We start from the raw sequence: 23,285 nt of genomic DNA, 5'->3' as shown, positions 1-23,285 counted from the left end.
CTAGTTGTCTAGTGAGGCATTTTTAGGTTGCCCGGTCCTGAGTGCTCAACGGGGAAGAAGCATGGATGCATCGGAAGGAAACATGAACTTGAAAAATGCTTGGCATACTTCAAAGAGGAGATTCCCACTCTGTTAGGTATGCATGTAGGCCTGGGCGGGGTCTCCCTGCGCAAGCACGAGACGAGAGAGAAAGTCTAGTAAGGTCTCCGCAAGTGATCGAAAGGTTTCTCCTTTCGCCTGTCATATTTCGGCGAAGAGCAATGGTGGTTGATATAACACACCTCACACCGCCTCACAGTACTAACTGCTTCTTCACTTATTCACCAAGCAAAGGGAACAACCCGTGAGAACCATTCTAGCCAGCAAGTTGTACAGTCATGCCCCCCAACCGCGAGCCGTTGGCCCGCTCAGGAGCACTCGATGACCTGGAATGGCGTGATTTGACACCCGTGATCGGAAGGGAGTTCCCCAAAGCACAACTCAAGGACATCATGACTAGCGACGCAATGCTCCGCGACCTCGCTATCAATGTCTCGGAGAGAAATGTGGTGTTTTTCCGGAATCAGACGATCAACGCCAGCGACATGAAAATAATCGCTCAAAAACTCGGGGAACTAACAGGGAAGCCCCCGACGTCCAAGGTGAGTGAGTGTGCCTGTCACCAACTGCTCATTTTCAACCCCAGTTGCACTAAGCGCGAACAGTTGCACCGCCATACCCTCTCCAACAGCAAGAGGGGCGACGAGACAGACGAAGGCACCGTGGACGACGAGGTTACCGTCATCTCCAACAAGGTTAGCACTTCTGTTCAGTACAGTTATTCCCTCACAGCACACCTCGGCCTAACTCACCATCCTCTCTAGACCGGAGCCGAGTTCTTCCACGAAGAGCCGGATCGTCTTGCTAGCGAGGGCTGGCATTCGGACATTAGCACGGAAAGGATCCCTTCCGACTATGCCATATTCAAAATGCGCAAGCTTCCCAATGATTCGGGTGCAGGGGGCGACACCCTGTGGGCGTCGGGGTATGAGGCCTTTGACCGTCTCTCAAAGCCTTTGAAGCGTCTCGCCGAGGGCCTGACAGCTACGCATTTCGACGACGTTTTATGCGACATCGGCCGCAAGACCCCAGAGAAGATGTTATCAGAGAACAGAGGATCCCCTGAGAACCATGGTCTGGACTTTGAGGTGTCCCAGTAAGACCCTCCCCCCCCCCCCCCCCCCCTTTTCCTCCCTCTCAGCCCACCAAGAACTCCGAATAACCGCAGATCCTAGCCCCGTTGTCAGAACGAATCCAGTAACGAACTGGAAGTCACTTTATGGGGCTTGTGGACAGATCGCACCTGGCAAGATCGATGGAGTTCCCAGCCGCGAAAGCGATATGTTGAAGCAATTCTGTAAGAGGACTCTGGCAGACGAAAGCGAGAATATGAGCAGAGAGCGAGCTACATACTAATGTCCTCTTCTTTTTTCCTCCACAGTTCTCGACCTCATTGCCATGAATCACGACCTCCAAGTTCGGTGGCGTTGGTCCGAGAATGATGTGGCTATTTGGGACAAGTAAGACCTCACCCCCCACCATCAAATGAGTCTCTGTAACAATGACTAAAAAACTTCAATCAGTCGTTCCACATTTCATACCGCCACGTTGTATGTCAATAGAATTAGGTATTTCTTGTATCCGTTGCTGACGATGCCAGTGATTACTGCGGCTTGCGGTTGGCACAGAGGGTCGCCTCTGTTGGAGAGAAACCCTACTATGACCCATCGTCTGTCTCGCGTAGGGAACATCTCAGACGACAATCCGAGGCAGAGAAAACAAAGGTTTGAAAGGGTTCATAGGAGACTTGACAGGTCGGTGCAAAGCAACATTTTTTCACGCGAGTGTCATTGACCTCTTGTCTAGACTTGTAAGGAGGCAAAATCTACATCGGGATGTTGGGCTTCCAGAGCAGTTTCACGAGCAGTGACAGAAAAGCGGGTAATGCGGCTAGCTGGATCCGCCCTGGATGCTATCATGAGTTCACTGGAATTGCCGAACAGCCGTATAGAGTGTTACGCAGGCACGTCGCTATCCCACATAAAGTACCTGATTTTTAAACACGGGGGTAGACCAATTAGGTAATTACGTTGTACCTAGAAACTTTGGTCCGGTGTTCAGCAGTAGTCGAACTCTATTAATCAGGGGTATGATTGACTTCTCTGATAGGCAGTAAGTTTTAAATTCTGAACACCGTAAAGATGTTCTATAACGGCATAATTGCCGCACTTAGGGTTGTGTATCCACTTTTGCGGCAAGATTACAACTCCAAGTGTACAGCTGCGGAGGCAAGTGATGCTGCACCTTTACGTTCTACCCAACATAATGATGAACTTTAACTTACGGTAACACCAATCTCGGCTAGACCAAGATACGAGTATGCATGTAGAAGTCTACTCTTCAGAACCTTTAATCTTGAAAGATTAAATGAACCTTGACTCGGCTCTTTGAAAGTCTATTGTACCACCACTCAGCTCCAAGACCCTTGCACAGAGTTGGGTAGGGCTGGGGAACAAGAAGCTTCTTAGTTCCGGATATCCGGATAAAGTTTAGCGTGAAGTAGTGTGAAACAAACAAGGTTCTGGATCCCGGTTGGTGGGGCTAAATTGCCCGATTTGGAACTATTCGCTCGACCTCCTTTTTAGAATCACACGCCCCCAAAGCCAGCGTCGGGTACCGAGACAATACATCCATTACTTGCTCGGATTTGACTTGCTTCCATTCCCACATGCGCACAAACTTTCTATCAGGAAGAATTTCACCCTACTTGCTACAGGCGCGGCACTAACCTGAACTGGCGGCGGGGCAGATCGTTGCTCCCCGGTTTTATTGGTTGAGATTAGTCAACATCCTGTCTAAAGCAAGGCAGGTTGAGGTGATTGAGATCAAGCTTGCAGGATGCAAGCAAGGTACTGATTTGGACGGGCCAGGGATGTTCCATTCTGATATTTCTATTAGATGAGGACCTCTTACGATGCCTAAAAGCAACTTAAGCTCTTATCTTTGTATTCTTATATCAACTATAGCAGATATTTCTGACTTTCTATCTTTTATAGCTTTACTAATATTCCGCCCTATTATTTAGAGCCTATAAAGGTAAAAACACTAATAATAGTAGGTTTACTCTTATTTACTAGCTACTTATGATAGGCTATACTTCTTTAGACTATTTCAATGAATTATTAATTATAAGGACTAGACAACTATTATAGAAAAGGGACGTCTTAGGTCTAAAATGTATATTTAAGCCTTAGAGCTTTTAGCAATACATTTCTAAAATATTAATATTACAGTAAGGAGGTATTATTCTATAATAAACCACTGTAAGTAATAAACACAGCAATTTGTATAAATTCTACATAGATGTACAGGTTTATACTAAGCTTTAAAATTAATTTAAAAAGAACCTATCTGTATACTAATATTAGCATAATCTACTACATTAGCTAAAAGTTATTTTTAAATGTATACTAGTATACTTAAGTTAGTAAGACTTATAAGCTTTAGAGTAGTAGGTTTAGTAGTCTTCAGGTAACGTACCGTAATATATCTATAGACTAGTTGTCTCTTACTGTATGTTTTTAAAATGTTTACTAGTTTAGGGCTAGTTATAGTTAGTTATAGTTAGAGATACATATCTTATAATACTAGACACTTAAGGTTTTCTTAAAATTACCTTAACCTCCCTGTCTTTTTATAAAAAAAGCTCTGGGGCCTGTCTGGTTTGTATAATTAAAAAGGGAAGGGCAGGTTGAGCTGATAAAAACTTCCTGTGCATGCATTCTTAAACTGCTGAAGCTGGTAGTTCACCTGCCTCATTGCTTTAAATGCATAAAACAGAGCTCCTAGCCTGTCAAATAGAGAGAAACACAATTGCCAAGCTTGGTTCCTAGCATCTAGGTTGACTATTTCAGTAGCTGCCACTGCTAGCAAACAACTCATCTGTCTCCAACGCTTGTCACAAGAACTCATTATAGATGCCTCGACCCAACATGAGCTTCTCAATTTCTCATCAGACGCAATCATCTTCTAAAACTCACCCACATGTTGACCGGTTGGAAGCATGCTCCGCTGCGGCGTGGGAAATACTCGCCTCTCTATACAACGGCCTGCCCGAGGCCAACGGCTCACCGCTGCCGAGAGAGACGGGGCCTTTGGACATGGACTCGGTCACCGCGTTCTCGACGGACTTGAATACAAGAGGACTGTCTCTTGGGGGCAGAAGCGGCAAAGACCGCATTGCTTCACAGTTTGACCATATTTTGCGCCAACTGCTTGCCGGGACCTCGCCCACGTCGGACCAGTTTACTCTTCTCTGCGAAGAAGACAGGCGCCTCATCGCGGCACTGAACCGTGATGCTCCGCCGCAGACTTGTAGCACGATCCCCGCCAGCATCTCTCGGCGCGCAAACCTCGACCCTCGAGCAACGGCGGTCGAAGGACCGGATGCCGTGCTCACGTTCGCCGAGCTCGAAGCCGCTAGCACACATCTCTCCCTGATCCTTCGAGGCCGCGGCGTGGGACCAGAGACGGCCGTCCTGTTCTACTGCGCCAAGGAAGCCCGCTCCGTTGTGGGCTTTGCTGCCGTCTTGAAGCTTGGGGCCATCGCCGTGCCACTCGACCCGTCGTATCCGCCGAGTCGACAAGCCGCCATTGCCGAACGGGTTGGTGCCACGCTGGCCTTGGTTGCGCCGGCATACCTCGATCAATTCCTCAAGAACCTGCCGAGTGTCCAGAATCTAGTCATCCCAGACTGTGCGAGTCTGCTTGTAGCAGAAGTTGCGTCGCTGGAAGGCGTCTCGTCGCTTCCAGAGCCCACCGATACGGCCTTTATCCTGTTCACGTCTGGCAGCACCGGAGCTCCCAAGGGCGTTGTTCTGGACCACTGTGCCATATGCACCTCGGCCAGCACCCACGCCGCCGTCCAGAAGATATCCACGAAAACCCGCGCTCTGCAGTTCTCGGCATTCACTTTCGACGTGAGCGTCTACGACATCTGGTCGACGCTGATCCGCGGGGGATGCGTCTGTCTCGTCCCCGTGGCGGAATGCCTCAACAATCTGGCCGGCGTTATCAACTCGCACCGCATCAGCTTCGCCGCGTTGACGCCGGCTCTGATCTCAACGCTATCTCCCCTCGACGTGCCCGGCCTTGAGGCGATGACTGTGGTGGGTGAGGGTCCGACGAGGGATCTCATTGAGACGTGGGCTCCCAAGCTGCATCTCGTCAACGGATACGGGTCCACCGAGGCCTCGACCTGCGCCCCGGCCGTCATGATGCCCGGCACCCGTGCTGACTGGATAGGGTGCGCCGTGGGTGCGCGGGCATGGATCGTCGACCCCGAAGACCACCGGAAGCTTGTTCCTCTTGGTGCCGTTGGTGAGCTTGTCATCGAAGGCTCCATTGTCGCAAGGGGATACCTCGATGACGAGGCCGAGACCTCGGCCAAGTTCATCAAGCCCCCCGCGTGGTGCCCTAGGTCCACGTCTCGCATGTATCTGACCGGAGATCTGGTGAGATGCTACGACGAAACCGACGGAGGCATGGTGTTCTGCGGCCGCAAAGACCACATGCTGAAATTGAACGGCAGGAGGATCGAGCCCGGCGAGGTCGAGTACAGGGTCCGCAACAGCGTTCAATACCCGGCTCTCGCCGCGGCGCAAGTCATCGGCGAGGACCAACCGCGTCTTGCAGTGTTCATGACCAAGGGCACTTCGACGAGTATCAACCCAGGCGAGGAAATCGTGCTGCCGATGACCAGTGATCTCCGGCTCGGGTTCCTGCGCCTCCGCCAACGCCTCCGAGAAAGCCTACCATCGTACATGGTTCCCTCCGTCTACGTGCCCCTGTCCAGCATGCCGGTGCTTCTCTCTCGCAAAACCGATCGGAGGACTCTCGTGGCGCTCGGAAGCAGCCTGACGCCCGAGCAGCTTCATGCGTACTCCCTGGGAGGGGAGCGCAAGGGGTCGAAGAACCTGGAGAGCGCGGAGCAACTTCTACTGGCGGCGCTTTGGGCCAAGGTCCTGGGCGCTCCGGACCCTCCCCAGCATACGGAGGACGATTTCTTTGCCTTTGGAGGAGACTCGATTGCCGCTATTCGCCTGGTGGCGGAGGCGTCCAAGGCGAACAAGATGATGTCGGTCGAGGATGTCTTCCTGAACCCGAGCCTAGGGTCGATGGCGAGCGCCATCCGCCCACTGTCGGAGCAGGATGAACCGAAAGGTAGAGGGGGCACCGATACCGGCGGCAGCTGCTCGGATGGTGTGCATCGGGAGACTCTCCTCGCAGAGGCCGCTGTTGCGTGCGACGTCTCCTTGGACAAGGTCCAAGACGTGTATGCTGCCACGCCTTTCCAGGAGGCCATGTTGGCCATCTCCGCCCATCGACCGGGGTCATACGTTCGTAGCGCCGTCTTTGAGTTGCCGGACTCGATTGATCTCGACCGGTTCATCCTGGCGTGGCAAGTGGCGTACGAGAGATATCCGATCCTGAGAACGAGGATCTTCCAGGTCGGCGAGACAAGGTCGTTTTCCGCCGTCGTCCAAGAACCGTTCGCCGTCACTTATTTTGACAGCCTCCAAGACGTTCCGTCGCTTCCAACAACGGGATCGAACATGCCGCTTGTGAAGTTTGGAGTCTCCAAGAGGGCTCGGCTTTTCGCGTGGATATCACATCATGCCACCCACGACGGTAAGTCATGTGTCTCTAGCTATTTTTGTTTTTTGTTTTTTGTCATTCATGCCTTTTTACACTCGCAGGCGCCATGGGCATTAACTAATATGGATAACCTTGTTGTCGTTGTTGCTCTCCAGGCTGGTCTGATGCTCTCATTCTGGAGACGGTAGCGAGCGCCTACCGTGATCCCTCAAGTGTAGAGGCCTTGCCGGCACCGCCGTCAGCCAAGGGATTTGCCGATCATTGCGTCGAGGTCGCGCTTCGGCCTCAAACGGCCGCGTTCTGGGAGAAGCAGCTACAACGGCGACCGGGAGAGGAGCCATGTCACTATCCCCGGATGCGCCAGAACGCGGCGACACGTCCCGACGGACTGCTCACTTACACCATCAGGACGCCGCCGCCGCCGCCGCCGCCGCAGCAGCAGCAGCAGCAGCAGCAGCAGCAGTCCGGCATCCCGGGATCCGAGAGAACCGAGGGCATCACCGCCGCCAACTTGATCAAGGCCGCGTGGGCCCTCGTGCTGTCCTGCTACACGGGCAGCAACGATGTCGTCTACGGTTCCGTGACCAACGGCCGCACGGCTCCCATTCGCGATATCCAACGGCTGGCGACCCCTACGCTGGCCACCGTACCGTTGCGCTTTCGGCTCAACACCGATCAACGGGTCTCGTCCTTCCTGAAGGCGACCCAGAGGGACTCGGCACGCATGATGCCGTTCGAGCAAACGGGGATGCAGAACATCAAGAGAATGTGCGACGACCCGGGCGCCGGGGAGTACACCAGCTTGCTGGTTATCCATCCGGACCAGCAGGATTCTCTCAAGGCCTTTGCCAGCTCGCTGGGCATTGCCCGGGTGCACGACGACACCACCAGCCGGCCCGGTTTCCACTCTCATCCCATCACCATCGACTGCTTTCTACGGGCCCACGGCGCGGCGGACCTCCGCGTGTCCTACGACTCGACCATGACGTCTCCCGCTCAGATGACGCGCCTCCTGGAGGTTCTCGACGGGGTGGTATGTCAGTTCCGCCGAGCCGCCTGCGTCCCCGGCTCAGACTCGGACTTGTTGCTCGGCGAGGTGGACCTCCTGCCGGCCTGTCATGCCGAAACCATCTGGCGCTGGAACGCAGACGTGCCGCCGGCCGAGAAGACGACCCTGCATGAGATGGTGGCCGCCCAGTCGCGCGCGCGGCCGCCGGATAGCCTCGCCCTGGTCGGCCCGGACAAGTCGTACACGTTCGCCGAGTTGGATCTGGCTTCCACCCGCCTGGCCGGGCGCCTCCGGGACCGCGTGGGAGTGCGACCCGGGACCGTCGTGCCCCTCTGCTTCGAGAAGAGCGCCCTCGCCGTCGTTTCCATGCTCACCGTGCTGAAGTGCGGCGCAACGTTCGTGTCCGTATCGCATCCCGCCGCTGAAACCGGCGCGTATCCGGCGCGGCGGGTGAAGGCCATCCTGGACTCGGTCGCGTCTGACTTTGTCTTGTGCTGCGACGAGCCGGACGCCGAGTTCTGTGCGGAGGTCCTCGGAGTGAAGGGGGTCAAGATGGCCGCTGAGTTGGCCGAGGGCTCGAAGCCGGACCCCAATCCACCAGCAGCATCTGATCGTCTGGTCAATGTCTCACCGGAGGATATCGCGTACATCATGACAACATCAGTAAGAAGACCCCCCCCCCCCCCCCCCCCTCCGTCTCCCTCTCCGTCTCCGTCTCCGTCTCCCTCCGTCTCCCTCCCTCTCCCCTTACTTATCCAAGGTCTGCCGTCTGCGACGGTTCAAAGATGGAAACAACCAAACGTTGATTCTCATTCGTTTTGCCTAGGGTTCGACCGGTGTTCCCAAATGCTGCCGCGTGAGCCATCGGGCCATATGCACCAGCATCCTCGCCCAGGGCCGCGCCATGGACGTTGGGCCTGGTACGCGCGGGTACCAGTTCAGTGCCTACACGTTCGACACCAGCATCGCCGACATCTTCACCCCGCTCGCAAACGGCGGCTGTGTCGTGATCCCGTCCGAGTCCGAACGTCTCGGCGACCTGGCCGGGAGCATCGTCCGGCTCGACGCCAACTTCGCCTTCCTCACGCCCACCGTCATCGGGCTCCTGGCCCCCGGCGACGTCCCGTGCCTCAAGACGCTCGCCCCGACGGGCGAGGCCATCAACCGCTCCGTCATATCCCGGTGGACCGGCAGGGCGGCGGTCCGGCTGGTGAATGCCTACGGGCCCGCCGAGACGGCCGTGATATGCAGCGCCGGGGATGTGACGCGGGATCCCGGAAAGGTCAACTCCATTGGCCGGGCCGTCGGGTCGGCGCTATGGCTGGCGTCCCCGAGCAACCCCGACGCTCTCGTGCCGATCGGGTGTGTGGGAGAGATTCTGGTCGAAGGGCCGATCGTGGCCAGCGGCTACCTCAACGAGCCGGACAAGACAGCGGCCGTCTTCCTCCCCGGCACGCGGTGGTTGTCGGAGGGGGTCGCCTCGGGCCGCCGTCGCAGGGACAACGGGGACATGGTCTACCGGACCGGGGACTTGGCCACGTACAACGATGACGGGTCCATCAGCTACATTGGTCGAAAGGACTCCCAGGTGAAGATCAACGGGCAGCGCGTGGAGCTTGGCGAGATCGAGCATCATCTCGGAACCCTGGTCAAAGGGCGACCCGTCGCCGTGGTTGCCGTGAAACGGGGGGTTGATGCTAGTGCCTCGTTGAGGATAGTGGCCTTCATCCCACGAGCGGGCGCGGCGCCTATCGATGGGCAGGACGAAGAAGCCCTCGTACTCCCCATGACCCCGGCTTTCGCCGCTGAAGCCCGGGATCTCTCCAGCCGGCTGATGGGGACCCTGCCGGCGTACATGGTGCCCTCGAGCTTCATCCCCCTGTCCTACATGCCCAAGGCAGAGGCATCCCAGAAGATGGACCGCAAAACGCTCCAGCAGCACGCGATGGCCCTCTCGGAGGAGAGCTTCATGCAGTATTACTGCGAGCTGGAAGGGGAGGAGGGCTGCTCCGAGCCCCCACTGGGAGAGGCAGAACGCCAGCTCTCATCCATGTGGGAGACTGTCCTAGGCAAGAAGACGTTTGGTTCTTTCAGACGACAAGACTCTTTTCTCCGTGCCGGCGGCGATTCCATCTCGGCCATGAAGCTGTCTCGAATGGCTCGCGCCCGAGGCTACCGCCTGGACGTCCGAGATATCCTGGTCAGCAACAGACTCTGCGACATGGCTTCGCTGCTGTCGTCGTCGTCGTCGTCGTCGTCGAAGAAACCGTTGCCTCCTCGACGGGATTCGTCGGCGCCGAGCCTGGCGACCAAGGAGCTCCGTTCCGAGGCGGCTCGGCAGTGCCGTGTGCCGGTCGACCGGATCCGGAGCATCTGCGCTTGCTCGGCCCTGCAGGCGTCCATGTTCGCCTCTTCCGTCGGGAAATCGTCCACCTACGTCAGCCGGAACGTCTTCAAGCGCATCAGAGGAGGAGGAGCCGGCGGCGGCGACTTCTCCACGGGGCGGTTCGTCGCTGCGTGGGACACGGCCGTGGCGGCCATGCCCATCCTGTCGACGCGCATCGTCGAGGACGAGTCGGGGCTGTTCCGCCAGGTCGTGCTGGCTCCGGCTCCCGTCGAGATCTCGAGGTACTCTGGCAGTCTCGCGGAGTGGCTGGCCGAGGACGGCAAAGTCGTCGTCGCGGCCGGGGCGCCTCTCTCCAGGTATGCCTTGGTCCAGCAACAACAAGCCGACGACGACATGTACTTTGTCTGGACGTTGCACCACTGCCTCTATGACGGTCCGACGTACGAGATGATGCTCGCCGTCGTGAACGAGGCATATCAAGGTCGCATAGTCACCAGGACATCGCCCTTTTCGCGCTTCATCGAATACGTCTCGGGGAGTGCAGCAAAGGAGAGGGCGGCCCTCTTTTGGCGGAAACGACTGTATAATTCCAGTGCCACAACCATACGCCGCCGAAGAGGGGGGACGGGGACCCCAGAGCAGCCGGGTCGTGCCTCGGGGGGCTATTCTCACTTGGACGTTGACCTTGATACGTCGTCACCGTTGTCCTCGTCATCCTCGTCATCCTCGTCATCATCCTCATCGGACATCCTCCCATCCACTTTGCTCAGCGCCGGTCTCGCCCTCGTCCTCTCCCGCTACACCACCGCATCGGATGTGACCTTTGGGACGGTCCGGAGTGGTCGAGACATTGCCCTGGACGACGTCGAGACCATCCTCGGCCCCACCATCGCCACCGTGCCGACCAGGATCCGATGGTCCCCGGGTGAAGCCGTCGAGAGCTTCCTGCGCCGCGTCCAACACGAGGCCGCCGAGGTCATCCCGCATCAGCACCTGGGACTGCAGGAGATCGGCAGCGTCGCCGGCTACGGGGCATGCGCATTCGACGTATTGCTGGTGGTGCAGCAGCAGAAGGCCGAGGCGCATGATGGCCGCCGCCAGGCTCCGTCCCCGCCGCCGCCGCCGCAGCTCGTCGGCCACGAGCAGATGACGACCGCCTTGACGGACTTTCACACACACCCGTTGAACCTCGAGTGCTTCGTCGGCCCGGGTCGTCGGACACGCGTGGCCGCGCAGTACCAAGCCGATGTCATCCCGCACGAGGAGCTGCGGCTCCTCTTGCACCAGCTCGACTTCGTAGTCCAACAACTGCGTGACCGTGACGGCCCGAGACAAGGTCGCAGCGTGGGCGACGTCCATCTGACGAGTCCGCACGAGAGGGAGAGGATAGTGGCCTTGAGCGGAGGACAGGTTGCCCCCGTCGAGGTGACGACGGCGGACATGTTTCGCCTACAAGCGTTACGCCTCCCAAGGTCCCCGGCTGTCCTGGGCCACGGATGCTCCTTGACGTACGCAGAGCTCGACAGACGGAGCGATGCCCTGTCGCAGCATCTCATCAACACCACCACCACCACCACCACCAACACTGGGGGGGCAGCGTGTCCAGACGACGGCGACGGACACCAGCGCTATATCGGGCTTCTGTTTGAGAAATCCCCCCTGTACGTCCTCGCCCTGCTGGCCGTGCTCAAGACGCCACGGACGGCCTTCGTCCCGCTGGACGTTGCCTGGCCGGACGCCAGAGTCTTGGCCGTGACGGGACGGCTGGGCATGGAGCATGTACTGGTCTCCGAGGCCCAGCTGGATCGCATCTCCTCTCTAGACCCGGGACGAGGACGACGACTACGCCCGATCGTCGTGTCGGCTTCGTCTTTCGGGGGGAGCCCCAAGTCGTCGTCGTCATCGTCGTCGTCGTTGTCCGAGGAGGGCTTACCTAGTGGTCGGCGGCGGGTGCCTCCATCACCGGCCCCGAACGATGTTTCGTACCTCTTGTTCACCTCGGGCAGCACCGGGGACCCCAAAGGCGTCGTCATCGAGGAGGCCAGTCTGGCGACCAGCCTGGCGAGCCGCAGCAAGGCCATGGACGTGTCTCGGCACACGCGCACCCTGCAGTATGCGAGCCACGGCTTCGACGCCTCGCTGGATGAGATACTGCTGCCCCTGGTCGCCGGCGGCAGCGTTGTGGTCCCGACGCTCGATGACGTCCGGGACGACATAGCCGCCGTCATCCGCGCGTGGCACGTCAACTTTGCCCTTCTCACGCCCACGGTGGCGCGGTTCATGTCGCCCGCCGACGTCGCGGGGTCTCTCCGCAGTCTCGTCCTGCTCGGCGAGCCGATGACGGCCGAGATCATGGATACGTGGCGGGACGCGGTGAAGGCGCTCTTCAACGGGTACGGGCCGAGCGAGTGTTCCATCGCCGCGACCGTCCAGCGGCACTCGTCCGCCAACGCCGACTTGGACGTGAACAACATCGGGAGACCGTACGGGTGCCGCGTGTGGATCACGGACGCCAAAGACAACCACCACGGGCGGCTAGTACCGTTCGGGTGCGTCGGCCAGATCTGCATCGAGGGTCCCATCGTGGGCCGGGGATACTTTGGCGAGGCGGGAGACCGTGGTGACAACCACGCTGACGCCTTTGTCGAGGAGGACGGCGTCCAGTTGGGGGGCCATGGCCACCGTGTAGGCCGTCTGTACAGGACGGGCGATCTCGGAACGCTGAACCTCGACGGCTCCGTCACCATTGTTGGGAGAATGGACAGGCAGGCAAAGCTGAGGGGCCAACGGCTCGAGCTGGACGAAATCACGGCCCAAATCAGAGCGAGCAAGGAGGTCCCGGAGCATTGCGGTCTGGTCGTCGACGTCGTCAGGGTCGGAGGACAAGGAGGAGGAGGAGGAGGCGCCGGCTCCTCTGACATGCTGGCCACCTTTTTCTGCCTCGAGAACCGCCGCCAAAGAACAGACAGCCCTCTGCTTCTCGCTTGTTCCGACACCTTCACCTCGTCCATGAGACGCCTCCAGAGCCATCTCAAGGGCGTCCTCGTCGAGTACATGGTCCCGGCCTTGTACGTGCCCGTTTCACACATCCCCGTCAACTCAAGCGGCAAGACGGACCGGAAAGGCCTCGGCCGTCTCGTTGCCGACTTGGCCCCACGCGACCTAACCCCCTATTTCCTGGGCGAATCACGACCGAAACAGCTTCCTCGTACCGCAGAGGAATCCAAGCTGCGGCGACTGTGGTCCCGTGTCCTTGCCGTCCCGGAACAAGACATTGGCGTAGAGGACGACTGGTTCAAACTCGGTGGTCACTCGGTGAACGCGGTCCAGCTGGCGTCTCTGGCGCGTTCGGACGAGGGGTGGACCTTGGGTGTTCGTGCCATCTTCCGTTGTCCGAAGCTCGAGGACATGGCCTCGGCCTTGACCATGCCGTCGACATCGCACGCATCGTCCAAGCAAGATACGTCCAAGCAAGACATGACGACGACGACGACGATGACGACGAGGGGGCCGCCGCCGCCGCCGCCGCCGTTCTCCCTCCTCGACTCCACGACGGCCCAGACGGCAAAGCTGGCGGCGGCTCGGCACTGCGCCGGCGTGGGCATCGACATGGTGCAGGATGTGTTGCCCTGCAGCCCCCTCCAGGAAGCCATGTTGACCACGTCCCTACGGAAGACGGGTTCCTATACGAACGTGTTTGCGTTCCGGATGCCCGCGCATGTCCAAGCCGGCCGGCTCCAGGCCGCCTGCCGGGCCCTCGTGGCAACACATGAGATATTGAGAACCCGCTTCTTCCTCTTGGACGACGACGACGACGACAGACTGGCCCAGGCTGTCGTGAGCCCCGAAGCCGCATTCTCGTGGACGCAAATCGAAGCCCGGAGCCTGCGAGATGTGCTGGCGCGGCAACGCAGTGTTACTGCTGCTGCTGGTGGTGCTGCCACCGGCGACGTCTTCGGGGTTCTCCTGTCTCGTTTCCTCGAGGTGCGCTCCAAAGACGACGGCAACTTCTTTTGCTGGGTCATCCACCACGCGCTGTACGACGGCCGTTCCATGTCCATCATGCTCCGTCAGCTCGAATGGGCTTACAACGGGCGTGGACTCGGCCCGTCGCTCTCCTTCTCCCACTACATCTCATGGTGCCGGCGGCGTGACGCCGTCACGGCCGGAGACGACGGGGCCGGCCCCGGAGGTAGCCAGCGGTTCTGGGCGTCGTATCTCCGAGGCGCCAAGACGTGCCGTCTTCTCCTCTCGGGCGACGACGACGACGACGACGACGACGACGACGCGGGGCCCGAACCCAACAGCACGCTATACCGCTCCGTATCACTTCGCCACGGCGGCAACGTCTTCCTCCCCCACGGTGTCACTGATGCGACCGTCCTCCGCGCGGCCTGGGGACTGGTCCTCTCCGTCTATACCAACTCTCTCGACGTCTGCTGGGGCATGACGCTGTCGGGCCGCGACGGCGACCTCGACGGCCTCGTAGACATGGTCGCTCCTACGCTTGCCACCGTCCCCGTCCGCGTCGTCATCTCCCCAGACGAAGCCCTTGAGGATTTCCTGGGCCGCATCCAACGGGAGGCGGGTGATATGATGGGCTTCGAGCACGAGGGCGTCCAGAACATTGCCAAGATGTCGTCAGACGCGGCGACGGCATGCCGTTTCGACACGCGGCAAGTCATCACACTCCAGGCCGCCGCCGCCGAGGGCACAGCGGAGCATCTGCTGCTGGGGATGACGCCCGTTCCCGAAAGCGAGCTGGGGACTGAGAGGGTGAATCACATGGACTCGGCTCTAGTCCTCGAGTGCACCGTCGCAGCGGCGGCGGCAGACGCGGCGGAGGACCTCCATCTGAGCTTGACGTTTGACGACAAGCTCCTCTCCCGCGAGGACGTGGAGGCCCTGATGGACACCTTTGAGTTTGTCGTGCGGCAGCTGGGCGAGAGCAGCAGCGGCACCAAGACCGTGGGAGACGTCGAGTTTGTCCCACCGCACCTGCGAGTTCCTCAAGTGGTGAGGGAGGAGGCAGCGGCGGCGGCGGTGGCGGCGGCGGCGCTCTGTGACTATCGTGAGGTCCGGGGTCCCGAGACGGCCGACTGGGAGAAGGTTTGGCGCAACCTGCTCACAACAACAACAGCAACATCAACAACAACAGCAACAACAACAACAACAACAACAACAGCACCGTCCTTGGTCATCGTCTCGCCGAGCAACAAGAAGAAGATGGTGCCGCGAGGCGCTGTCGGACAGCTCTGCATCATACTCCAAGAGGGAAAGGAAGTCAAGATGATGAAGGAGGAGGATCTAACACCCGTCGAGAACGGTCCCTGGGCAGCTGGGCCATGCTTCGCCACCGGATATCTGGCACGCACCGTCTTCGGGGGTCGTCAACTGCACGTCCTCGGATTGGCAGAGAACCAGCGTCATGTTGACGGCCATCTCGTGGTTCTTGACGAGGTCGAAGACGCCGTGAGGAAGCATCTGCCCGGCGGCGCAACAGTCACGGCGGAAGTCGTCCTCCCAGGCGGCCCGAAACAAGGGCAAAGAAAACCCATGCTCGTTGCTTTTATTGGAAAAGGCCTCATCCGTAACGGAGACTACTACGACGACGACGAGGCACGCAGCCTCGCTCTCAGGGCCAAGGAAGAGATGCTCCTGGGACGTATACCCCGTCGTCTTGTTCCTTCGGCCTTTGTTCTTCTCGATGACTTGGCTTACCTGGCGTGCGGGCACAAGGAACAACAACAACAACAACAAGAGCAGCCCGACAGACGTAAGCTGCGAGAATACGCAGGCGGTCTACCGCGGTCCAGCTTTCTGGGCTTGACACCAAGCAACAACGACGACGACGACGACGACGACGACGACGACGACGACGCCGAGATACCAAAAGGTGGAAGGGTGCTTGACGACGACGCCGAACGTCTTCTTGCCGGAGTGTGGGCCGAGGTCCTCGGTGTCGAACCGAGCAGAATCAGCAGCTCTTCGACCTTCATGGGCTTGGGCGGCGATTCTATTGCTGCCATGCGCATGATGGCCCGTTTGCAGACAAGAGGCTTCCGGCTCGCGATGAGGGACATAATGCGGCGCCAGACTCTGTCTGCTCTCGCCGCGTTGATGCAAAAGGCCACGGCCGCGGTCGTCGTTCAGCAAGACTCGCAGAATGGTGGTGCTAGGGGGAACGACGACGACGACGACGACGACAACGACAACAACACTCAGGTAGCGGCGGTGATGCCGGTGCCGGTGCCGGTGCCGCTATCGCCAATGCAGAGGCTCTTCTTCTCACTTTCGCCTCCGGGATGTCACCATTTCAACCAGAGCCTCCTGCTTCATCTTCCCGGATCGGTGAGCCTGCCGAAACTCCAACAGGCGTTGGAGAGCCTCGTTGCCCGTCACGACTCTCTGCGAGCCCGGTTCCGACGAGACGAGGCCGGGAGCTGGCGGCAAGATATCACCCGGGCGCCGCAACTGTCGATGGACGTCGCAGTCTCCAAGATGGCCGATGAAGACGACGGTGGCGTACTGCAGAACGAGCTGGCAAGTGTACAGCAGGGCTTGGATATACAGAACGGACCCGTGTTCTCGGCACGCGTGCTGGAGAAGCCGGACGGGAAACGACTGTTCTTCCTGGTGGCCCATCATCTCGTCGTTGATCTCGTTTCCTGGCGTGTCATCGTCGATGACCTGCAGCTGCTCCTCGCCGGAGAGCCCATCATCATCACTGCTCCAACAACATCCCTCTCATGGGGTGCCTGGTGCCGCGCTCAGGCGGTCCAACTGTCGGCCGGCGGCGGCGGCGGCGAGACACTGCTTCGACGACACGAGGCCCAGGTGCTGGAGGCGTTGCGGTTCTGGGGGATGCAGGACAATCCCAACGTGTTTGCCGACGTCCAGTCGAGCTCGGTGACGATGGACAAGGCGTTGACAGACGTGTTCCTCGACGCCGCGAACCGGCCCTTGCGGACGGAGCCGGTCGAGATACTGGCCACCTCGCTCATGGCATCGTTCCTCGACGTCTTTCAACAGCAGCGGCGGCAGCGGCAGCAGGAAGTCACCATCTTTCTCGAAGGCCACGGGCGCGATCTGTTCCCCGAGCTGGACGTATCCCAGACGGTGGGATGGTTCACCACGTTGTTCCCGCTCAGGCTACACGCAGCCGTCGGCGGCTCGTTCACCGAGCGCCTCCGCCGAGTCAAGGACGACCGGCGGATGAAGTCGCGTGCGGCAATGCTCGACTGGGCTCGGATCCTCTTCCGAGAGAACAACAACAACAACAGCAGTGGTGGTGGTGGTGGTGATGATGGTGGTTTTGCGATGCCAATAGAAATCCTGCTCAACTACGGAGGAAAGGTTACGAGTCTCGACCAGACGACGGGGCCACTCCTGAGCGTCACGGATCCGACGACCGACTTCTCTCTGGGCGACGTTAGCCCCGACATGGCGCGCATGGCCCTCATTGAGATATCTGCCGTGGTCGAGGGGGACCAGCTGCGCCTGTCGATGCGGCACAACCGCCGCATGAATCGCCAGGACGGGGTGAGACGCTGGTTCCGGGAATGGATCAACACGCTGGAGACGCAGCTACGCGTGCTGGCGGGAGGTCTAGAGGAGAGCATGACGCTGGCGGACGTGCCTCTGCTATCACTCGACTACGACGATCTCGCCCGGCTCGAACTCGCCGAGCTGCCGGCGCGCGGGCTCTCCGTCGCCGACATCGAAGACATGTACCCGTGCTCGGCCTTGCAGCAGGGCATCTTGATGAGCCAGGACAAGGGCGTCGGCGACTACATGACACGGGTGGCGTGGGAGGTGCGTGGAGTCGCTGCTCGGCCGGACGAGGGGGACTTGGAGCGCGCATGGCTGGCGGTTGTCGACCGGCACGATTCCCTACGCACCGTCTTCCTCGATAACCCGCCCTACTACACCCAGGCGGTTCTCAAGACGACGAGGACAAGACCCGAGATTCGCCATGTCCGTCTCCAGAGCAACGACGACGACGACAACAACAACAACGTGTTCACCAAACAAAACCTGCTGGCCTTGGCCCCCTCGGCACTCGACATGAAGAAAGGCCGGGGCGTCACGCCTCCGCACTGTCTCTCCATCGTCACGACTTCGGACGACGACGACGACGACGACGACGACGACGACGTGAACCGCCGCCGTGTAGGCCTCGTGCTCAGCATCAGCCACGCCGTCGCCGACGGGGACTCGATAGACGTCCTCGTCCGGGAGCTGGAGCTCGCGTGCGCCGGCAAGCTTCCCCACGGCCCGGGGCCGTCCTACAGGGACTTCATCGCCCTCCACATGCAAGGCAGGGAGGCATCCGCCGCGTACTGGAGAAGCTACCTCCAGTCCGCGACGCCCTGCCTGTTTCCGGGCCGGTCCGACGGGTCGAACGATGCCTCCTCGCCGGGGGCGCGGCCGGACGAGACGCCCGTCCCCGCCGCCGTCATCGACGCCGACCTGGACTTCTCTGCCGCCTTACACGGCTTCTGCCGGCGCAGCGCCGTGACCCTCAGCGACGTGGCGCATGTTGCCTGGGCCGCCGTGCTCCGCGTCTACACGGGCTGTGAGGCCCCGACGTTCGGCTACCTCTACTCGGGCCGCGGGGCGGACCTGGCCGGTGTCGAGCACGCGGTGGGCGCCTACGTCGCCATGCTGGTGAGCCGCGTTCCGCTCGACGACGACCTGCCGCTCGACGAGGCGGCGCAGCGCGCGCACGACGCGTCGATCCAGGCCCTGCAGCACGCCCACTGCTCGCTGGCCGGCATCCAGCACGAACTCGGCCTCGGGGCGCTCTTCAACACGGGCATCTCCCTCCGGCGAAGGAACACGGCCGAGGGTTCCGGGACGACGACGACGACGACGACGACGACGACGACGACTGCCGTCTCCCTGCAACTGATGGAATCCCTGGATGCTACCGAGTACGACATGGCCATCACGGTGGCTGTCGACGACGACGACGACGACGCCGTGTCCGTCTCGCTCGCGTACCGGGCCGAAGCCGTGGCCTGGTTCCAGGCCGACAAAGCCCTCGCCTTGTTCGTCCGCGCCCTGGGAATCATCGCCCTCGAACCACCCTCGGACGGCGGCGTGCGGCACCTCGTCGCACGTCTCGCGAGGGAGGCATCGGGCGCCGATGGCTGGCGGCACGTCGTCCCCGGCAAGCCGACGGGCCACTCCGTCGCCAGCCTCTTCGCGTCCCAGGCGGAGGCGGCCGCCCCGGACGCCCCTGCAGTGCACGCCTGGGACGGCCTGTTGACGTACGCCGAGCTGCGTCGTGTTTGCCACGGCGTCGCCGCGCAGCTGGTGTCCCGCGGGGTCCGGCCCGGCAATACGGTGCCCGTCTGCTTCGACAAGTCGCTGTGGTATGTCGTGGCGGTGCTCGGAGTCTTGCTATCGGGTGCCGGGTTCGTCCCGTTGGATCCGGCGCTGCCGCAGGCGGCCGTGGATCACATCCTACGGTCCGTCTCGGCCGGCGTTGCCATCACGTCCCCCCGATACGAGTCCAGAGTACGCTCCGGGCTCGCCGACCAAAGCGGCGGCGGCGGCGGCGGCGTCATCGTTCTCCCGGACATGCTCCCTGCAGGGAACGACGACGACGACGACGACGACGACGACGACATGCCACCGTCAACGCGTGGCATAGACCTCGACGCCACCGCCTATGTCATCTTCACCTCCGGCAGCACCGGGTCTCCGAAGGGAGTGGCCGTCAGCCACGGCGCCCTGGCGAGCAGCTGCGCCGCGCGCCGTGCGCCCATGGGGTTCACTCCGGACAGCCGCGTGCTGCAGTTCGCGTCGAGCGCCTTCGACGTCTCGGTCGACGAGATCGTCTTGACCCTCACCTCGGGCGGCTGCGTGTGCGTGCCGTCCGATGAGGCGCGCAGCGATGACCTCGCCGGCGCCATGGCGGCCATGAAGGTCAACACGGCCATGCTGACGCCGTCCGTGGCGCGGCTGTTGCTTCACCTCGCCCCCGACGCGATCCCTACGCTCCGACATGTCATCCTCGGCGGCGAAAAGGTCGCCCGTCAGGACCTCGCCGCCTGGTCCGGTCGCGTGGCCAGGCTCGACATCGTCTACGGTCTGACCGAGTGCGCCGTGGCTTCGGTGCTCATGCCCTTCGTCAAGGGGCCGGAGGCGGCCGGTTGCCTCGGGAGGCCCGTCGGCTGCGCCGTGTGGCTCGTCGATCCCGCCGACGAGCATCGGCTGGTGCCCGACGGGTGTACCGGCGAGATGCTGATCGAGGGCCCGGTGCTTGCATCGGGGTACCTGGGAGATCCCGAAAGGACGGCGTCCGCCTTCATATCCGGTCCCGGCTGGGCTACCGATGATAGCAGCAGCAGCAGCAGCAGCAGCAGCAGCAGCAGCCGTCGCCGCCGCCGCTTCTTCCGCACCGGCGATCTGGCCTGGCGAGACGGCGGCGGAGTGCTGCACTTTGAGGGTCGCAGAGATCACCAGATGAAGCTCCGCGGACTGCGCATCGAGGCCGAGGATATCGAAGGACACGTTGCGCGGAGCTGGCCGCGACCCGGGCGCCGGGCCTTTGTTGACGTTGTAATATCGCGTGACGACGGATCAGGCCGTCTCCGGGATATGCTGGTCGCCCTGATAGACGACGGCGGTTCTCCGACCGGGTCGGACTTGGAAGAGTCGGCTGCGCTGCACACGAGCCCCTTGACAGAAGAGTTTCGACAGGCGGCCAAAGAGACGCGGAGACGGCTGCTCGAGGTGGTTTCCGCCTACATGGTTCCGACTCTCTTCATCCCCATCAACCACATGCCCATGTCGGTCTCAGGCAAGACGGATAGAAAACGGCTGAAGAAACTGTTACAGACGCTCTCGATGGATGAACAAATGCGTGCTCTCCATCTCCTCCCGAAGAAACGGAATCGCCCCGGACTCGAACCGCTCAACGATGGCGTCGGGACGGAGACGAGGACGGAGACGGAGACGGAGACGGAGACGGAGACCGAAGGCTGTCTGAAAGCCACGTGGGCTCGTGTGCTTGGCTCCGGCTCCGGCTCCGGCTCCGGCGGCGGCGGCGAGGAGATTGATTTGGACTCCCATTTCTTCCAGATTGGCGGCGATTCCATGACGGCATTGCGGTTGTCGTCCGCTTTACGCGCCGACGGGTTCCGTCTGCCAGTCTCTGCCATCTTCAAGACGCCGGTGCTTCGAGATATGGCCGAGGCGATGACGAGGTGGGAAAGCCCGGCAAAGGCCGAGCAGCCCATGCCGGAGGAGGAGGTGGAGGAGGAGGAGGACTACGGGTGGTCCGGAACTGCAACTGCAACTGCACCGACATCTCTGCTTGACCCACGCTTCGAAGACGTCTTCCCGACGACCGAGTTCCAGTCCTGGTGCGTCAACTGCTGTCTCGCCGATCCGCGGGCCTACATGACATACTTCGCCATGGATGTCCTGGGCCCGCTTGACCCTGTCCGCCTAAGAGCTGCTATCCAGAAAACCGTCCTTCACTTGCCCATTCTCCGGACCGTCTTCCTTTCGAAGAACGGCGATATCTTCCAAGCCGTCCTTCGTAGCCAAGAAACCCCGATCCTTGCCCTTGCGGAACTTGATCGTCACTTCCAGGCCGAGTTGCAAACCATGGCGGCTAAGGACCTGGCAGTCGCCGACGCAGCAAAGTCACCGTTTCGACTCGGTACTCCCGTCACGGGGTTCACCCTCATATCCGATCCCGTCCGTCAAACCGCCTGCCTGGTCATGCGTCTCTCTCACGCCCAATACGACGCGTCGTCCTTCTCCGCCATGCTCGAAACCTTGCGTTGCGCTTACTCCGGCACTCCGCTGCCGGCAGCCTCGAGCCTCAGACACCACGTTGTCGGCGAAACAAGAGGGTCCAGCGGTCGGCGGGCGCGTGAGCACTGGCGTTCCCTCCTGGGTGGCGGTGGTGGTGGTGGTAGCAAACCGACGAGGGTTCTCCGCAACCGCCAGTCTCTCGCGGCTTCTTATCCGGATCGTCTGTTCACCTGCACCATCCCGCTAAGAATACCCCTTACCGGCTATCCAACGTCCTCACCGGCCGGTTTCACTACGGCAACCCTTCTCAACGCCGCCTGGGCTCTCGTTCTGGCCCGGCTTTCGGCCTCGTCTGATGTGCTCTTCGGTCTCGTCGTTTCCGGCCGCGACGGCGCCACATTGCCGCCCGTCGCCGGACCCGTCATGAACTACGTGCCCATGCGCGTGCGGTTGCGGCGCGGGTGGACGGCGGCCGACGTCCTGCTTGCGGTGCAGCGTCAGTTCGCGGATGGGCTGCCTTTCCACGGCGGGCCGGTGTTCGGGCCCGAGGACGACTCGGACGCGCGCCGCGACGTGTTCAGTTCGGTCCTGCAGTTCCAAAACAGCGAGGTCGAGGCGGCCGTGGCAGGCGACGTCGCGCTCGGCGACGACGTGGTGGTCAGGGCCGTCCGCGCCATCGGGAACGAAGCCTTCCTCGGCTGCGCGGACGTTTTTGTTTTTGCCGAGGCTCGCAAGGGCTCCTTGAAAGTGTCCTTCTCATACGCGGGTCGTGTCGTGCCCAAAGACATAGTGGAGAGAATGGCGGAGGAGTTGGAGAGCGCTGTTGGCTTGATCGTGGCCGAACACACCAGATGCCAACCGATTCCTGACGTTGCTAGCTTGGATCCAATCTTGCCTTGCTAAGAGCACCCATTACCAGAAGAAGGGGGGGTTTTTTCAGTCTGCTTAGGTAGGTTCGAGGGTTAAGGGGGAAAGATGGATAGTTTAGTCAAGGTAAAAAGGGCAAACTATGGACAGTCGGTGTTTATTCTGTTTCCAAGGACCGCGACTCCGGAGCCGGCAACATAACCCCACCACTGCAAGAGGCCGAAACCCGGGACGGGCCGGACCCGGTCCGACTGGGCTACTTGGAGACGCTGGCAAAGGAAAAAAAGCAGTAGACAGGCGCCTGGCCCAATGAAATCGATGCGGACATAACATGGAGTCCACATCATCATGCAGCGCGTTGTAAGAGATGAGAGTTGTTGCTTCTCTCCTAGCATAGCATGAACGCGTCCTCACCGTGGATGACATGGATGTCGACATCCTCCCGGCTTCCATTATAAAAGTCAAAAATCCAAAGAAATACGCTACTACTTGTGCCAGGTAGGCGATTCAAACGTCCTTTTACAAGGAGGTGGGAACAAAAGATGCTCGCCCAAATGCTCGAGATATCCGACAACAGTGGCGGTTAGA

The 23,285-nt window shown here is 60.3% G+C and overlaps 2 protein-coding genes across 2 annotated transcripts; both read left to right on the top strand.

The window, feature by feature from the left end:
* Positions 1-333: 333 nt before the first annotated feature.
* On the top strand, positions 334-1,829 carry CDEST_15236 (Putative TauD/TfdA-like domain, taurine dioxygenase TauD-like superfamily; the record flags this gene model as incomplete). Its single annotated transcript, XM_062931392.1, has 5 exons — positions 334-794; positions 864-1,195; positions 1,275-1,396; positions 1,481-1,559; positions 1,700-1,829. Exons 1-5 carry the CDS (start codon positions 378-380, stop codon positions 1,827-1,829), a joined length of 1,080 nt encoding a protein of 359 aa, XP_062787443.1. The 5' UTR covers positions 334-377.
* A 2,202-nt stretch (positions 1,830-4,031) lies between these two features.
* CDEST_15235 (Putative AMP-dependent synthetase/ligase domain, Condensation domain, AMP-binding, ANL) lies at positions 4,032-22,733 on the top strand (the record flags this gene model as incomplete). The annotated part of the gene is made up of 3 exons (XM_062931391.1): positions 4,032-6,729; positions 6,852-8,368; positions 8,532-22,733. 3 exons carry the CDS (start codon positions 4,032-4,034, stop codon positions 22,731-22,733), a joined length of 18,417 nt encoding a protein of 6,138 aa, XP_062787442.1.
* Between the last annotated feature and the right edge of the window lie 552 nt (positions 22,734-23,285).

Source organism: Colletotrichum destructivum, chromosome 11, assembly GCF_034447905.1.
Source record: "Colletotrichum destructivum chromosome 11, complete sequence".
In the NCBI taxonomy this organism is placed as follows: Eukaryota; Fungi; Ascomycota; class Sordariomycetes; order Glomerellales; family Glomerellaceae; genus Colletotrichum; species Colletotrichum destructivum.
The sequence above is the reverse complement of the archived record's forward strand: the minus strand, read 5'-3'. Positions and strand labels throughout refer to the sequence as shown.